Consider the following 17,099-nt stretch of genomic DNA (forward strand, 5'->3'; position numbering starts at 1 on the left):
AAGTGTTGGATTCAGTTATTTAAAGCGTGCTGTCACTGGACTCTAGAGCAATGGAGACGTAATCTCTGCAGGGATAATTCACACGTCTCCAACTTAAAAACCTTAACATAGTGTTTAAAACTGTAAAACCTTTCAAGCCTTTCCAGGGATCAATCACTGACTTTTTGATATGACTCCATGTATACTGTGCATTTCTACTGTGAAAGTTTCTGTAAGGGTGCTTAAACTATTTCTGAAGGAAGGAAGGAAACATGTGGTCCTGGATTATTTCTGTCCAAAGAGGGATTTTCAGTGCAATTAAAGTCAGTTCCGACAAACAGAGATCCCTCACCTCTACGTCTCTGTGTCACTTCACTTAAGACAGTTTTTAAAAAGCCCGTCTCCAGCCTAAGATTGACACGGTCCTGGGTCTGTGACCAAGTGTTTTGTGTTGTTTATTATTAATAGTCTTTTTTGTCTTAATTTGAATCTCTAGTTTTTTTGTTTCAGTGTTATTTGGAGTTCTTAGTCTTTTGGTTTCTGTCTCTGTCTCCCCTGTCAGCTGTTTCCTGTCAAGCCCGCTTCTCTGTTTTATGTTTCCTGTTTAACTTTGGTTCCTCTGTTGATGTTTCCATGTCTTAGTGTAGCCGGTCTGGCCTTAAACTCTTATTGCCGTTAGTTCTCTGCGTTGTGTTGTGCGAATGACCAGAGGAGTCAGCTCTCACTTTGCCAGCCGGGTGGATTTATTCTCCCAGAACTGTTTAAAATAAAAACAAAACAGTACAGCAACTTCACTTTACTGGACTTCTGCATGAACACCTCTCCTCAGCGGGGCCTCTAGGCGACTGAGGAAAATAGCGCGCAGCTACAGGAAGTGACTTCGTGGGAAGTCAAAGGTCACACAAACAAAATAAAAGCTCCCAAAATATAAATACAGAAAATAAACATATATAAATAAACACATATACATAACCAATACTGACAAAGCGAGATAACACTGCAGGATGGATCTTTGGTGAAATATAAATTCTTTTTTAATACACCCGTTACATCCACCCCTCCTAGATTTCACCAAAATCCAGAACAGTCAGGTGAACAATCTAATTGGAACACAGGGACAAATCTACAGAATTTATGGCTCCTGGGCACGGGTTTAAACCTCCGAGCTATAAGCTCTAGTATCAGCTGTATAAGCCACCTACCAGATAGGTTCAGAAAGAGCATGAGGGTGATCAGGCCTCAGCCTTTCTTAGATCAGTGTGATGCCATTTACACCACACACATTCCCAGCCATCCACACACATCAATACCTTAAAAACACACAGAAACTTGGATCAATATGGAAAAAGGAACAGACTTTGAACTGGAGGGTTATGAATTCACATTTATAACTAGGCGAAACAAAGGAGGAGGAGGAGTGGCCTTGTATGTGGACAAATCCTTGAAATTTAATGTGGTGGAAAAGATGACGATGGTGATTGATAATGTACTAGAATGTATTACAGTTGAAATTTGTAAAGAAAAAAGTAAAAATGTAATCATTAGCTGTATATACAGAGCTCCAGGTAGTAGTATTGAGACATTTAAAGACTGGATAGAAGAAACATTTATTGAAATAGCTCGCAAAAAAGTTTTCATTTGTGGAGACTTCAATATTGATTTGCTAAACCCAAATAAACATAAAACCACTGAGGAATTTATAAACACAATGCACTGTATGAACCTATTCCCTAAAATTACTAGACCTACCAGGATTACATCACATTGTGCAACTCTCATAGACAACATTTTTACAAATGACATTGAAAATAAGACTGTAAGTGGACTCCTGATTAACGACATAAGTGACCATCTTCCAATTTTTACAATCTATGATAGGAATTACAAGATCAATAAAATGGACAGTAAAAAAGAGTACAGACGAGTAAGAACAGAAGAAAGAATGAATGCATTTAAAAAAGATTTATTGAAGGAAAACTGGGGTGAAGTATATCAGGAACAGGACGTTAATAGTGCTTATAATAAATTCCTTAGAATATTTACATTACTGTACAATACCAACTGTCCAATAAAGCAATATAGTAGGAAACAGAAATATATGGACTGTCCATGGATAACAAAAGGTCTGCAAAATGCATGTATAAAGAAAAATGCTCTATACAGAGAGTTCTTAAGAACGAGAACTAAAGATGCTGAAATCAGATACAAAAGATATAAAAATAGGTTAACTAATATACTTAGATTTAGTAAAAAGGAATACTATAAGAAGCAATTAGATATAAATAGAAATAATAATAAAAGATTATGGGAAATCCTGAACAGTGTTATAAAATGTGGGACTGGACAAAAGAACTATCCCAAGTATTTCATTTGTAATGATCATGAAGAATACAATATGGATGTTGTGGCAAATAGTCTCAATGAATTCTTTGTAACTGCTGGACCAAATTTAGCAAGAACAATCACTGATCCTGGGAAAGCACAGGAAAAACCCGATACACTGATTGACAGAAATCCATATTCTATGTTTCTCACAGCCGTTGATGAAAATGAAGTTCTTGAAATTGTCAAAAAATGTAAAAATCACAAATCTTTGGATTGTAATGATATTGATATGATAGTGGTTAAAAGAGTCATTGAGGCTGTTATAAAACCATTTACATACATCTGTAATTTATCATTTCAAACTGGTCGATTTCCAGACAGAATGAAAATAGCAAAAGTTAGTCTATACAAATCTGGAAACAAACACCATTTCACAAACTACAGGCCTGTCTCTTTACTACCTCAATTCTCAAAAGTTCTTGAAAAACTGTTTAAAAACAGACTGGAAAAATTTATAGATAAACATAAACTACTCACTGAGAGTCAGTACGGATTCAGATCAAGCAGATCAACATCATCGGCACTATTAGATTCAATAGAATACATCACAAATTCCATAGACAAAAAGCAATATGTGGCTGGGTTATTCATAGACTTGACAAAGGCATTTGACACTATAGATCATGATATATTAATAAGAAAACTGGAACGTTATGGTGTCAGAGGGGTAGTTTTAGATTGGGTCCGGAGTTATTTAAGTGACAGAAAGCAGTTTGTGAAAATAAATGGTGGTTGCTCCTTATGTATGGACATTGCTTGTGGTGTACCCCAAGGGTCAGTTTTGGGTCCAAAATTCTTCAACTTGTACATTAACGACATCTGTAAAGTGTCCAAAGTATTAAAAATGGTTCTCTTTGCTGACGATACAAACATTTTTTCCTCTGGTGATGATCTGCAGAATTTATTGGAGGATATGACTAATGAAATAAGTAAAGTGAAGTTCTGGCTTGATAAAAACAAATTATCATTAAATTTGAATAAATCAAAACTGATGTTATTTGGAAATAGTAGTTTAAATACAAATGCAAAGATTCAAATAAATGGTGTTGATATTGAAAGAGTCAGTGAAAATAAATTTCTGGGGGTAATAATAGATGAAAAACTTAACTGGAGAGCTCACGTAAGATATATTCATTCCAAAGTATCACGAAGCATTGCAGTACTAAACAAGGCAAAACAGGTATTCGACAGAACCAACACGTTCTCACTCCCAACTCGTCAAACGTGTGACGCATGGTCAGGCTCCCTCTGCTGCACTTATGGACGCGCAGGGTACCCCCCTCGCGTCGGGAATTGACGTGAAGGGTCCTCCGATTGAAGAGATTGCCGCGGAAGAGCCTGTTGTCCGTATATTTATATATTTCCGAAATCACTTTGTAGTGACGTATACTGAACACAATAAATTATATAATGTAAACAACTACCTGAAAAACAGGTAGAACGATACTTTTGTATGGTTTATTGCATTTATGGAGGGAGTGATGTATGCTGGGTAATGGCACAGCTAGCGACTGGGTGACTTTATTCACCCGCTTCGGCTGTTATCAGTCCATACAATGGGCGTTATTAGCACAAATCAGTCCCATAGATATGGGCCATCTCCTGCTAGATTGTTCAGAAGGTTGTTCTCATCCATCCAGATGGAGGATCACTAACAGGAGCGTGGAAGACTCCAGAATCCACTCTGGCTGGAATCCGGTGGATATGCAGTGTGTACAGGTAAGACCATTTAAACGGACAGCATTTATAGAATGACCATTAAACGTCAGCGAGTGTCAGTAATGTTAATGTGGTTATGTTAGTAATACACCGAGTGCTAATATAACAGCTTTACGATGCATTTGTAGATGTTATTACGTGTTTTACCGTCTTTATGGTGCTAGCTTAAAGTTACGGTGTAAACGTTAGCTTATATTGGAGGAAAGCTGTTACTGGTTAAACGATGTTAGCACAGAAATATTAGCTTCTGTCATGACAGATGTCATTACTAGTTAATAAAGTTTCCATTAAAGTGTTTAATCACAGCCACAGACTGACAGCAAATATCTCGATTAGCTTCAGTGCATCTATAATAAATATGTGCAAGTTTCAGTGCTTCGTTTAAACTGTATTATACTTATACTGACCCAGGGTCAGTGTAAAATACAATCCTAGCTGTGTGAACAAAGCCTGGCTCCTTTAATCCTGCATGACAAACCTCAGGATGCAGGTTATTGTTACTCTTTCCTGCTGGCACACCTGTCACACCTGAGAGTCAGCTAGAAACTTACAGTGACGTGGACATCATGCAAAGACTGCCAGACTCTGTAATACTGCAAATGATCAGTGACTCAGGTTATCACTAAACTTTAAACGGCACCTCTGTGTGCTGAACATTTAGGATTGAGTCAGGCTGCATCAGCTGAAGCTGTTATTTGTATATATCAGTATTTTTTTATTCAGGTGTGGGGAAAATACGTAAGACTGCAGTGAAGCGATGCACCAGATGAATCCCTGGCCAAAGGTATCGTACTCAAATCAGACTACTGATCCAGCCACATCAGCCTTTTGTGAGGTCTGTTTAAAGTTGACTAAAAGTGAACTGCAGGTTCCTGAGAGGTGGACTGTGAGCACAGAAACACATGTTCATACATACAGCTGCAGCAAACTTACATTAATTTTAAATAGATTTGTTACTCTGATGTCTGTCTCTGTGTTAGTCCTCTGACAGACTGGTGACCTGTCCAGGTGTGCTCTACCTATGACTACTGGGACAGGCTCTAGCCTCTGTAATAGAAATGTTCTGTTATTCTCATTTAAAGTATTTAAGTGCTTATGCATATGCTTAGTTGTGACACTGTTATAGACTGTTCAGTGAAAGTTTCTAAAACTAGATGAACTTACTTCAGCGTCAGCAGTTTGAGAAAACAACTCCCTTTACAGGTGCTGATAAGGCCAAGGGCACCAAACAGCACAACCATTGATGCGTTAGGTTTCATAGCGAGACACGTGAAGTGTGGTAGGATCAGTTTGTAACTTCCTCCCTCCTCCTTGGAATGCATAAAGGAGCAGGAGCACGACCTCTGTGGCAGCGCTGACATGACTGAACTGTGATGTTTGATGTGTGTTGGCGCAGTAATAAATAGCTTGATCACAGCTCTTTCTGTGTTGCAGACTTTATTTAAAAAATTCCACGACACCCCCCCCCCCCCCCCCCCCCCTCCCACTGTGAACCTGAATTGAATATTCAGAAGACATTTGTTTAAATAGTTCTACAAATCTGAGCTGTTGGTGTGTCCTTGGATTGTGTGGTAATAATATTAGAGCTAGCAATCTTTCTTACTGAAACTCTACTATGAGTCATGTTACCTGAGATTAATTCTATGTTTACCTGTCAGCCTGGACGAATGTGCTGTGTGAAGGAAATTAAATTAAATCAGATCTGAACTGTGTACATTTAAGGAACCTGTTCATATTTAATTGAAATATGAACCAGTGTTTTTTTTTTTGATTGCTGATTCCAAGATAGTCTTTGTGGAAATCCTGTTTGGCTTTTTGTTATTTTAATTCTCTTCTCTGTTTTCCAGAACAGTTCTCCACAGTCGCTGTCCATATGGGTCAGTGGGACCAAGAAGCACTCTGCTAATGTGGGACTCTGACCAGCAACATCCAGCAGGACCCAGACAGCGTTTTCTATCTCCCAGCTGGAGTTTTTGTTTGTCTGTGACTGGAGAGTCAGATTTTTGTTGAGCTTCACACTTGCAGAGGTAAGTCAGTTTGCAGAGATCCCTCCCACCCTGGCTTTTATGTGCTAGATTTCTTATCTGAAACAGTAATATTTCAGTGACTGCTGCTTATACCACAGGTTAATACACTCTACTGATCCCTGATGGGAGAATCATCAATTTTGGCAACAAAGAAGCCTGGTGGACGTTTGTTTACAGTCTGATGATGGGACATCATGCTCTGCATCTTCAAAGTTTGCCTCCTCATTATTATTCATACCCAGTAATGTGAAGTATGCTTATATCTACTATAACGGAACCAACCTGGTGCTCTTCATTTATGGAGGCTGTTGAGTCTGAATGTTGGATGTTGTGTATCTCGTGTTCTCTGGGCTTTGTGGTCCTCAGTCTTTTCGCAGGACCAGAAAACAAAACCAGGAGGCGCGTAAATGTTTCTTCTGCATGATGTTTCTTCAAATGTTTCTTCTGGATGATGATAAGACTGTGACACGGGATGCCACCTTTGGTCTTGTGATGAAGCAAAGCTCAGGAAGAAGTGTGATTAAATGGTACCCACATGTGTGCTGCTGAGAAGGATGTACAGGGGCACCTGCAGCCAAATCCAAGCCTCAGGTTAGTTGTAGTTGCAGAACGCTACAGGACTGAGACAGCTGAGGCATCAAATGTTTGATTAAACGGATGAAAAAGAGAAGTTTCTTCCCTATAATTATCACTTCTTAAAATCTGTAGCAACTTCAAGTCTGTCAGCGTGCTGAGCATGCTCAGAATGTGACAATATATTTTTGTTCAATATTGAATTTCTTTCAGTTGCAATTGTTAAATGAAAAAAAAATAAAAATATATTCTTATAATTTAGCAAACTAATTTATCAAAAAAATATACATATATCTGTATTAGTTTTAATAAATTAATTTGACAGCTGTATTGAAAATACCATATTGTATTCATACAGAATCAGTTTGGTATCATTGTTTGTCTGATTGCTGAAACTAAGAGCTACTTTGATCTGTTTAGATCTAAAGTATCCAAAGTTGAGCTCTGATGGTTCTTCACCCCTGTGTGTGATATGTGATTCCTACATGCTGGCAGAGCAGAGCGGCAGTTTGTGCTCACAGATGGTGACGGTGTGGAGAGACGGTGGTGTTTCCTCAGAAGAACCAGCAGAGTCACTTGCTGACTGATGTTCGTCTGCACTGCACAGAGGAAATCAACTGACCAAGGTTTGTCCAGTGACGTGTTATGAAATGTATATTTGTTTTATGCTTACAGTTATGATTTTCTTGACAGAGGCTCTGCAGAGGTTAGACAAAGCAGAGAAAACATGTGCTTTACATTTTACTGTGATTTATTGAGATATTTGTTGCCTGATGTTCAGCAGAAATAGAATCAAAGGGAGATGTTTTTGCTGTTTTTGTAATGATGTAAGTAAATCTTCAATATTATTTATTTGCTTGGTTATATTAGGAGTGTTTCTGAGTGAGGGGGGGAGGAGTCATCATCCAGGTAAAGTGACGTGGATCAGTGGATACACTTGTCTCCCCTTTGAAGGAGACGATCCAAGTCATCCTTAAATGTTAGTGCTTTCAAATACACAAACATTTTTAAAGGACAAAAATGAACATCCAACTTTGACTGTAACACAAAATAAATCTTTGCATGTGTGTTTTCAAACTCTCAGATGGGCAGCATATCAGTCTTGGACTGTGTAACCTGCAGCACTGAATGACCACCACACATGAGCATGTTCCTGCAACATTCAACATCTGATCCTTCATCTGTGTGCTTCTGCTTTTGGTAAGTAGAGTTACCCAACTCCAGTAACTCTAAACACATGCCATCCATTTCTAACGGCCTGGTTACTTCCTGTCAGTTACTTTAGAAACCATGTGGTCACCTGACCTAACACTGTTTCTTCTTCTTCCCCTTAATGTTCAAGTGTCACATGTCAAACAGCTGGAGAGGAAACTACACCAGTGTACTGAGATGTTTCACCAACACGTGCCAGATGCTGTTCCTTCATGGTGACATCACCAGAGACAGCCCCGCCCACCTCAGGACCTCACCATTGATCATGATGATTATAATGATGACAGCGAGCGGAACTAAGACTGTAAAAATCCACAACCAGAATGTTTCTTTCTAATTATGAATGAATACTGAGAGCCTCTTTCTGTGTTTTGTCTGTTTTGGGGTTGTTGTTTTTTTACCTCATTTGTTACTAACAAAGTTCACAAACTCACACAGTTTACATTCTGTATGTTTCCATCTTTACCTGCCACACTCTTAACTGCATTTAAGAAAATAATCCTTAGAAATCGTCGTTTTTCTCTGTTGTAATTGATGATAATTCAGTGAATATACTGCGCTGCTTCCTTTTATTGCGTCACACATTGCTTTAAGTTTTTCAGTTCCAGTTATTTTTTACTGCTGTTTGAATTCTCTGTATGTTTGACCCTGTAGACTGTTTGATGGACTGCTTGTCTTCCTGTTTGTAACCGCCGCCTGTTTTTGGCTAAAGATTTGGATTTCTGACTTCAACACAGCCTCTGCGTGTCCTCCCTTTGTGTCGTCTTCCTCTGTGAACGTGTTGCATGTGTCACAGATTCATTTTATTAACAGCTCTCCCACAGTGAGTTGCATCAGCATTCATTCACAGCACATTGCAGAAGGATTCAGATTAAAACAGTGATCTTACAGTCAGAATGATCCTGACAGAGTGCCACTGTAAATGATCTTTCATCAGGTACATTTTAAAGTTCAGGGGCAGGAGTTATGAAGAATCATACTGGCATTAGGACTAATAATATGTACTTACAAAGTCAAAGTTTTTTAATTATGCTAGAATATTGGAAGACAATCAACTTTTAGTGTTTTCCGCATATTAATTATTCTGAAATAGAGACGGTGACCCTCACTGTACAGAAGCACTAAACAACTGACAATCTAACAGACATCATTGGCCTGAGCTGTCATGTACAGTGAGTCTGATCCTTTGCTGTGAGAGTCTGACAAGCATGTTTCTGGTCAGTTTGGAAGAAACAATATCACAATGTTGATCTTTTTTTCAATATTCCTTCTCTTTTACAACATAAACTGTGATCAAAGGTACTTATGTTCACAGCATGTAATAATACTGACAGTCCAGGGCATTGTGGTCTGTTGAGCTAGGGTTAGGGTTAGCAATTCAGACATATGTAATCAATATTAAACGTCTCTGACGTGGGCCACTGTCCGCAGTGTTGGGAAATCCATACCAGGCTGGAACGAGTCAAGGTAGGTGAGCATCCACGAGAAGACACAGCAGATGCATCCTACTAATACTGACAGGACCAGGAGACTCCAGAAACTGAGCATCTTCTCTTCAGTGCCATCCTCTCCTGTCACCCTCTCTGCCCGCAGCTCTTTGAGTATGGGGTAGATAAGGGCGCAGAGAAACCCTTGTTACTAATTTGTATTATAATTCAATTTTCATGAAATATTCATATTCAGTATCGGTCCTTTTATATTATAACCACGTATCCACCCAGGCTCATGGTGGGGCAGGGCTCTGTCCTGGGATGCTTGACTACAAGGTAATGTACACCCTGACAGTCTAACTGTAAGCAACAGTCTAAATGTAAAGTGCATTCTAAAGTCCTCTTCAATAAATCATATGCAAAGAGTCATTCAGGACTGTAAAACGTGAACTACAGAACCCAGAGTCTTCATCATTAAATCTCTGGTTGCTTCATTTTTCTATCCTATATCAGATACTTTAAGGTTAGGTTAGGTAAAGTTGCATTCTCATGGTGAGGCAAAGTGCTTTATGTGTGTGTGTGCGTGTCATGAACGGCTATAAAAGGCCTATAATTAAAGAACAAAGCGGGGTTTGAGTTCGAGTTGCGGCAGACGGTCACTACTTGTAAATGGAACGCAGCCTTCCTACGGCGGACAGCTAATAACAGGAATCGGACGCGGTCCACCCAAGTCCACAGCAACCACCATAGCAACCGCCTAGCATGACCTTAAAAACATATTCTGTCTTCATAACTATCAAAAACGTGAAATGATTTGCAAAGTGTGAAAGTGTTACAGCTGCAGAGAGCTATGGCGGCATCTTTGGAAGCTGTTTGCATAGCTAATAATATACGATGTAACCATGGAGACAGTCAGTCACGTGAGCTAGCGGTGCACGTTTACTACAGTGAATAAGGTGATTGCGTGCACAGCGTCCACACGCTGCAGGGGGTAAAGACATTACTTCAATATTGTTTTATATTGATATATATTTGCCTTCTGTTGACCATCACCTCAGGTTCACCATCACAGTTTCAGCAGACAGATGCACACTGTCTAAATATCAACACATTCAAAAACTCATGTCTCAGAAATAAGCACAGCTGTTCATGTTTGTCATCAGAGTTTTATTTGTAAGAAAATTATGAGCTTCATATTGTGCATCAAATAAAAGAACATTTCACAACTCTGAGTGAACAGAAACAGGTAACAGAAATGTCTCTAATGTAGACGTGTACAGTGTAGTGTAAGCATTAAAAGATTTTAAAGGAAACACTAACATTCATGTGAAACTAATTGTAATAAAAAATGAGCAGGTGCTTTATAGATGTAAAAGAAAGAATCTGAAAACAACACAGTGATCAAAGTAGAAAACAGAACTGATGTTCAAGAACAAACCGTAGCTGCACTAATATTACACATCTCCATTGTTGTGGTGAACAGACATGTTGCTTTTAAAACCACATGCAGTGTGTGACCGTGACTGTTCACTGAGACCATGAACGCCACTTCGCTGAAGCCTTCGCCTTCTTCTTCTGCTTCCATTTTAGAAGAAGAAGGAGCACGAGCTGCTTTGATCTACTGAAAGGAAAAAGCAGAACATCTGAGCTGAAATCATTAAGACAGGAACAAATTCAATGCAGTGTCTCAGGTGGCTTAGCCTGTTACAACTGTTGATACAAGCTAAATACGGTTAACACACAGTGTCAGGGAGCTCCAGTGTGGGAACTAGTGGCTTTGGGTTTGTAGTCATTTAACTTTCATCCATTCATTCATTTAATTCAGGAGGAAGAAATGTCAGGTGGGTGCAGGCTGGTTACATGCATTTGGTCCCATGCTGTCTTTAACTAAATGACTTGGTTCACTTTATGGCTGGGCTGTATGTGGGGTTATATCATGTTATTTGGGCAGGAGTTCCTGTCCTCTGTTAGACTTATAAAGTTTCTCCATAAGTAGAGTTTCTAACTCTTCTAGCACATCTGTGGCTGACAGCTTTTTGGTGGCTCTTTTTACCCCACACTGGTTGTGAGTGTGTAAATAGCCCCACTAGTTCTTTTGGGTTGCAGTTAACTTGGGAGGAAGAGGTAGGTCTGCCATGACTAGATGAATAACAATTATCTGGGATACATACATTTCATAATGCATGCATGTATCTCTATAAACCTGGCCTGAGGGCTGCCATTTTTACATTCAGTTATTTCTTTGTTGAATCTAAATAGTGAATGTGTTACAGTTAAATTGACACTGGTCAGTGTAAATGGCTCATTGGGACACAGAAACCTTTAAATTAAACCTGATATCGAGTGTCAAACAATATCAAAGCTGTAAACGCTGTTTACAGTCAGAATTTATAAAACTATGATTGTAAATAAATTCAAACAAGTGAGCTTTTCTCTTTGTGCTGAATATCAACACTGTGGTTTCTTAGACTGTAAGCTTTACTTTAGCACAACCAGTTGTAGAAGCTGCCACTCCAAATGTCTTTGATAACAAGACAAAAAGACCTTTTCAGTCCACGGCCTGAAGTTCTTCTCTGACATCTTCTGCCATCAGCTTTGTCTGCTGGTTTGAAGACAATAAACCACAAAAAAGATGATTTAGTCACTTTGTCTGCATCATGCAGCTCGAATGTGTCGTGTAACGATGTTGAATAGCCGTCGTTATCCCTCTGCTGTGTCAGTAGGATTGTACTGTACAGCATCTCATTGATATGTGAGGAATGCTAATGTAACACGATAACAGACTTACATCATTAAAACATAAAGGACAGGAGATATTTAGATATTTTTATATTTATATTACATTTTATAGCTGACGGATATTACTAAATAGATAGAATTTACTAAATAGCTGGATGAACATGAAAAATATGTCTATAATAACAAATGACCATGAGAGCCAGTAGAATTAATTCAGCTGGACACTCAAAAGACGTCCTTAAATGCTCTTTAAGTGGCAGAACAAACGAACAAACAGTTAATCGCTTACTTGAGATGAAATCTGCTCAGCTACTTTGAAAACAGCTTCTAACTGGTTCCTCCTTTAACAGGATGACGGCTCAGGGGTAAGGCCATCATGCAGTCCAGCAACCTTTATGGTTCTGCTTTGATTCACCAGGAACTATTAGGGAAACCTTCCAGCGCCTCCTGTGAAAGACACAGGCATAAACACACAAACATTTATTAACATGTTCCACAGTCTTCCAGTTTGATTTTCTCATCCTGTGGACAACAACGTACATGGATGCAGGTTTATTGTTAACTTTTGTAAGGTTTATTTAGTGAACATATCCAGCTGCAGCTCCACTGTGATCCTGAGCTGGATAAGCACTTAAGAAAATGTGTCAATAAATGGACAAACATCAACTTATTATATTTATCCAAACAGACAGGACCAATAATGCTTCACTGAGTCAGAGACTTTAATGTCTCTTCTATGTAAGAATGTCTCGTGCTGATATACCTGCAAACTTGACAACAAAGGTTTTTCAGACTGCATGTAGCTCTATGTCAGCTCACACGGTTACATTCATGTCACACTTATTTCTGCTTTCCCATTTTATAATTATTACTTACATTTTGATTAGATACCTTGAGTTTGTAAATGATCAGATTACATAATTGGAATACAATGTATCCAATTCAGGGTTGCGGGAGGATGAAGCCTATCCCAGCTGATACAGGACAAAGACAGGCTGCCAGTTTATTGCAGGGCTAACACAATATGTGTAACAGAAAATCCACTTAAATGTTTGATATTTCTTATAATAATCATAATTATGACTATTATTTAAAGGTTTCTTTATAAATACATTTTGATTTTTTATAACCTCTAAAATATAAACCTGAGCCGTTTCAGATTCTGACCTCTGACCTCACTGCAGCTCCCTCTTGGATGTACGTCTGCTTCTTGTCTTCCCCCAGTGTTGACCGCCTGCCCTTGATATCACGTACTGTACCTGAGGAATAAAAAAGGACAAACAATTGCCTTCATTTAAGAAGTACATTCATACAGAGGTAATCTATGGAAACACACTAGTTCAACCTTTGGGAGAAATCAGTTCCTGTGAAACATTTCTGTATATGAACATCATGTGGAGAATGAATCAAATGAGTTCTTCAGGTGACTCAGCAGTCCCACACTGACAAATGACATCTAGTTAAACTATTAAGCATATTTGCTCTTCTGAAATCTGTGTTAAACAACAACAAACATAAGTTAGTAACAAAAATACAGCTGAGTAGAGGCTTTACAAACCACCAGCAGCCATAATGCTAAATTTTAATCTTCAAATGTTTCTGAGCCGTCTTCAACCTGCTTTTAACACATTAAAGTCCCACAGTCAATGCAGCCTGACCCAATCCTAGATGTTCAGCACACAGAGACACAGAGGTGCCGTTTAAAGTTTAGTGATAACCTGAGTCACTGATCATTTGCAGTGTTACAGAGTCTGGCAGTCTTTGCATGATGTCCACGTCACTGTAAATTTCTAGCTGACTCTCAGGTGTGACAGGTGTGCCAGCAGGAAAGAGTAATAATAACCTGCATCCTGAGGTTTGTCATGCAGGATTAAAGGAGCCAGGCTTTGTTCACACAGCTAGGATTGTATTTTACACTGACCCTGGGTCAGTATAAGTATCATACAGTTTAAACGAAGCACTGAAACTTGCACATATTTATTACAGATGCACTGAAGCTAATCGAGATATTTGCTGTCAGTCTGTGGCTGCGATTAAACACTTTACTGAAAACTTTATTAACTAGTAACTTCATCAGTCATGACAGAAGCTAATATTTCTGTGCTAACATCGTTTAACCAGTAACAGCTTTACTCCAATATAAGCTAACGTTTACACCGTAACTTTAAGCTAGCACCATAAAGACGGTAAAACACGTAATAATATCTACAAATGCATCTTAAAGCTGTTATATTAGCACTCGGTGTATTACTAACATAACCACATTAACATTACTGACACTCGCTGACGTTTAATGGTCATTCTATAAATGCTGTCCGTTTAAATGGTCTTACCTGTAAACACTGCTGTATCCACCGGATTCCAGCCAGAGTGGATTCTGGAGTCTTCCACGCTCCTGTTAGTGATCCTCCATCTGGATGGATGAGAACAACCTTCTGAACAATCTAGCAGGAGATGGCCCATATCTATGGGACTGATTTGTGCTAATAACGCCCATTGTATGGACTGATAACAGCCGAAGCGGGTGAATAAAGTCACCCAGTAGCTAGCTGTGCCATTACCCAGCATACATCACTCCCTCCATAAATGCAATAAACCATACAAAAGTATCGTTCTACCTGTTTTTCAGGTAGTTGTTTACATTATATAATTTATTGTGTTCAGTATACGTCACTACAAAGTGATTTCGGAAATATATAAATATACGGACAACAGGCTCTTCCGCGGCAATCTCTTCAATCGGAGGACCCTTCACGTCAATTCCCGACGCGAGGGGGGTACCCTGCGCGTCCATAAGTGCAGCAGAGGGAGCCTGACCATGCGTCACACGTTTGACGAGTTGGGAGTGAGAACGTGTTGACAGAACATCACTTCATATTCTCTACTGTTCACTGGTTTCACCATACTTAAGCTATTGTGCAGAGGTCTGGGGCAATAACTATAAAACCACATTACATTCACTTTTTACTCTTCAAAAAAAAGCAATTCGAATCATCCACAATGCAGGTTATAGGGAACATACAAACTCACTATTTTTGCAGTCTGAAATATTGAAAATTGACGATATAGTGAAATTCCAAACAGCACAAATTCTATTCAAAGCAAAAAATAAAGAACTGCCAGGTAATATTCAGAGTATGTTTTTTTTGAAAGAAGGAAGTTATAATTTAAGGGGTTTTTGTAACTTCAAAACAATGAAGGTACGTACTACAAGAAAAGGCTTTTGTGTTTCTGTTCATGGAGTGAAACTGTGGAACAGTCTGAATATGGAATTAAAGCAACGTCCAAACATAAAACTGTTCAAAAAGAGTTATAAAAATATGATCTTCTCGATCTATAAAGAAAAGGAAAATATTTAAATTAAGTGAATGTCTCTATTTAAAAACAAACAAACAAACAAAAAATTCATGATGTGATATTATAGTATATAGTATATCAGAAATCTGTTCACTATTTTTATTACAAATTATATCAGTAAGGAAGCTGACTAAATATTCACTGATAATTTATGGCAAAGGGGTGGGATTAAATAAGTGTATACTTCTTCCCACTCCCTTTCAACATGTAAATTAATCTGAATGTTTTTTTGTATGTAATTTGTATAGTATTTTTTTTCTCTCTTATTTCTTTTCTAAATGTACTTGTATATTGTTCACATGTTGAAATAAATTACCAATCAATCAATCAATCAATCACTATGTATTTCATTGTGCCATAATGATACTGTCCCCTAGAATCAAAATACAGAAAGATCTCTAGACACCTGGGTTTACTTAAAACAGCGTAAGAAGAGACTGAGACCTTCTGCTAACTGAATTTGCCAAACGCTTAAAGCCAAAAAGCTTTTGAACCATGGACTCAATGAGTCGATTAACTCTTTTACTAACTCGGCCGGCTCGCGTCATGACTACATTGTCCGGGACTGCCCGTGGCTGTCCTTGTGGACCCACATCATGACATACATCCGTTGGAGGCATCTGCGTGTCGGCGACATGCACAGGGACTACTGATAGGGGCTTGGTGTGTGCATCACAATCTGTGTCTGATGGATGTGAGTGAGTGAGTGCAGTTTCTGAAAGTGTGTCTAACACAGACGGGAGGTCCAAGTCAGGTTCTGCTACCAAACTGTCCAAGTCTGTGTCTCTGTCTGGGCAGTCCTCTCCTACCAGGGAACACTGGGTTGAATCCCCTGCAACCACCTCTGGAGCTTGTTGACTTGTCTTGCCCAATCCCGAGAGTCCCTCACTCAGGGTCTCCTGACTCTCATCATCATCTGAGTTGATCCAAGCACTGGTCCTGTCCTCTGCAGTCTCCTCATCCAAGGAATCTAACTGGTCTGACGCACATGACCCTCCCTCTGATCCAGTGTCACACAGTTCAGCAGTCACTACTGGCAGGAAGCTGATATTTAAAACCAGGTTGCGATGTACCACCTTTATGTTGCCTCTGTCATCTTCCAACTTGTATGTGTGAGTCTGCAGATTTCTGTCTCTGACTGTGTACACTGTTGCATCCCACTTGTCAGCAAGTTTCTTCTTTCCTCTTTCACCCTTATTTGCAATGAGTACTCTGTCTCCTATGTTCAGATGAGTGCCCTTTACTTTTCTGTTATATCCTTTTGCCTGTTTGTCTTGTTCCTTGATGGCATGAGTCTGGGCAATCTTAGCTGCCTCATGAAGATGTGACATGAGTGTTTTCACATAATTTTTTTGATCCACAACTACAGGATCACAGAGCACCTGTTTAAACATCACATCAACGGGGAGCCTCGGGATGCGGCCAAACATGAGCTGAAATGGGGCAAAACCTGTGGTCTCATGTACAGTTGCATTATATGCAAATGTCAGACTCTGTATTTGTTGAGGCCACTTGTTCTTTTCTCTGAGGGGCAAGGACCTAAGCATGTTGCCAAGTGTCCTATTGAACCTCTCAGTCCCTCCATTGCCCATGGGATGGTATGCCGTAGTATGGGATTTGGAGACCCCTGAGAACTTGAGTAGTTCTGCCAAGAGCTCACTTTCAAAATTTGCCCCCT

The 17,099-nt window shown here is 39.2% G+C and overlaps 1 protein-coding gene and 2 long non-coding RNA genes across 5 annotated transcripts; 2 read left to right on the forward strand and 1 right to left on the reverse strand.

Annotated features, from left to right (window-relative positions):
* Positions 1-3,590: 3,590 nt before the first annotated feature.
* Positions 3,591-6,421, forward strand: LOC146648791 (uncharacterized). Its single transcript, XR_014908398.1, has 3 exons — positions 3,591-4,083; positions 5,931-6,110; positions 6,209-6,421. It is a non-coding gene; the product is annotated as an uncharacterized LOC146648791 (long non-coding RNA).
* Positions 6,422-6,496: 75 nt separating this feature from the next.
* Positions 6,497-8,584, forward strand: LOC146648792 (uncharacterized). Its single transcript, XR_014908601.1, has 5 exons — positions 6,497-6,701; positions 7,184-7,309; positions 7,554-7,662; positions 7,768-7,883; positions 8,026-8,584. It is a non-coding gene; the product is annotated as an uncharacterized LOC146648792 (long non-coding RNA).
* A 1,905-nt stretch (positions 8,585-10,489) lies between these two features.
* Positions 10,490-14,758, reverse strand: LOC146648793 (uncharacterized). Of its 3 annotated transcripts, none has more exons than XR_014908487.1 (5): positions 14,398-14,757; positions 13,239-13,323; positions 12,354-12,511; positions 11,870-11,927; positions 10,490-10,946 (listed from the first exon to the last, which is right to left on the reverse strand). XR_014908487.1 is itself a non-coding variant. In XM_085389372.1 (5 exons), exons 1-3 carry the CDS (start codon positions 14,630-14,632, stop codon positions 12,476-12,478), a joined length of 363 nt encoding a protein of 120 aa, XP_085245498.1. In that variant the 5' UTR covers positions 14,633-14,758; the 3' UTR covers positions 10,490-10,946; positions 11,870-11,924; positions 12,354-12,475. The 3 variants fall into 3 exon arrangements, 2 of the variants coding, with proteins under 2 accessions (XP_085245498.1, XP_085245497.1); XM_085389372.1 differs by having other exon boundaries at positions 11,870-11,924; positions 13,232-13,323; positions 14,398-14,758; XM_085389371.1 differs by having other exon boundaries at positions 13,232-13,323.
* Positions 14,759-17,099: the final 2,341 nt, after the last annotated feature.

The sequence above is a fragment of the Rhamphochromis longiceps genome, linkage group LG18, assembly GCF_057381845.1.
Source record: "Rhamphochromis longiceps isolate RC_006_pf linkage group LG18, R_longiceps_female_GT1.1, whole genome shotgun sequence".
Lineage (NCBI taxonomy): Eukaryota > Metazoa > Chordata > Actinopteri > Cichliformes > Cichlidae > Rhamphochromis > Rhamphochromis longiceps.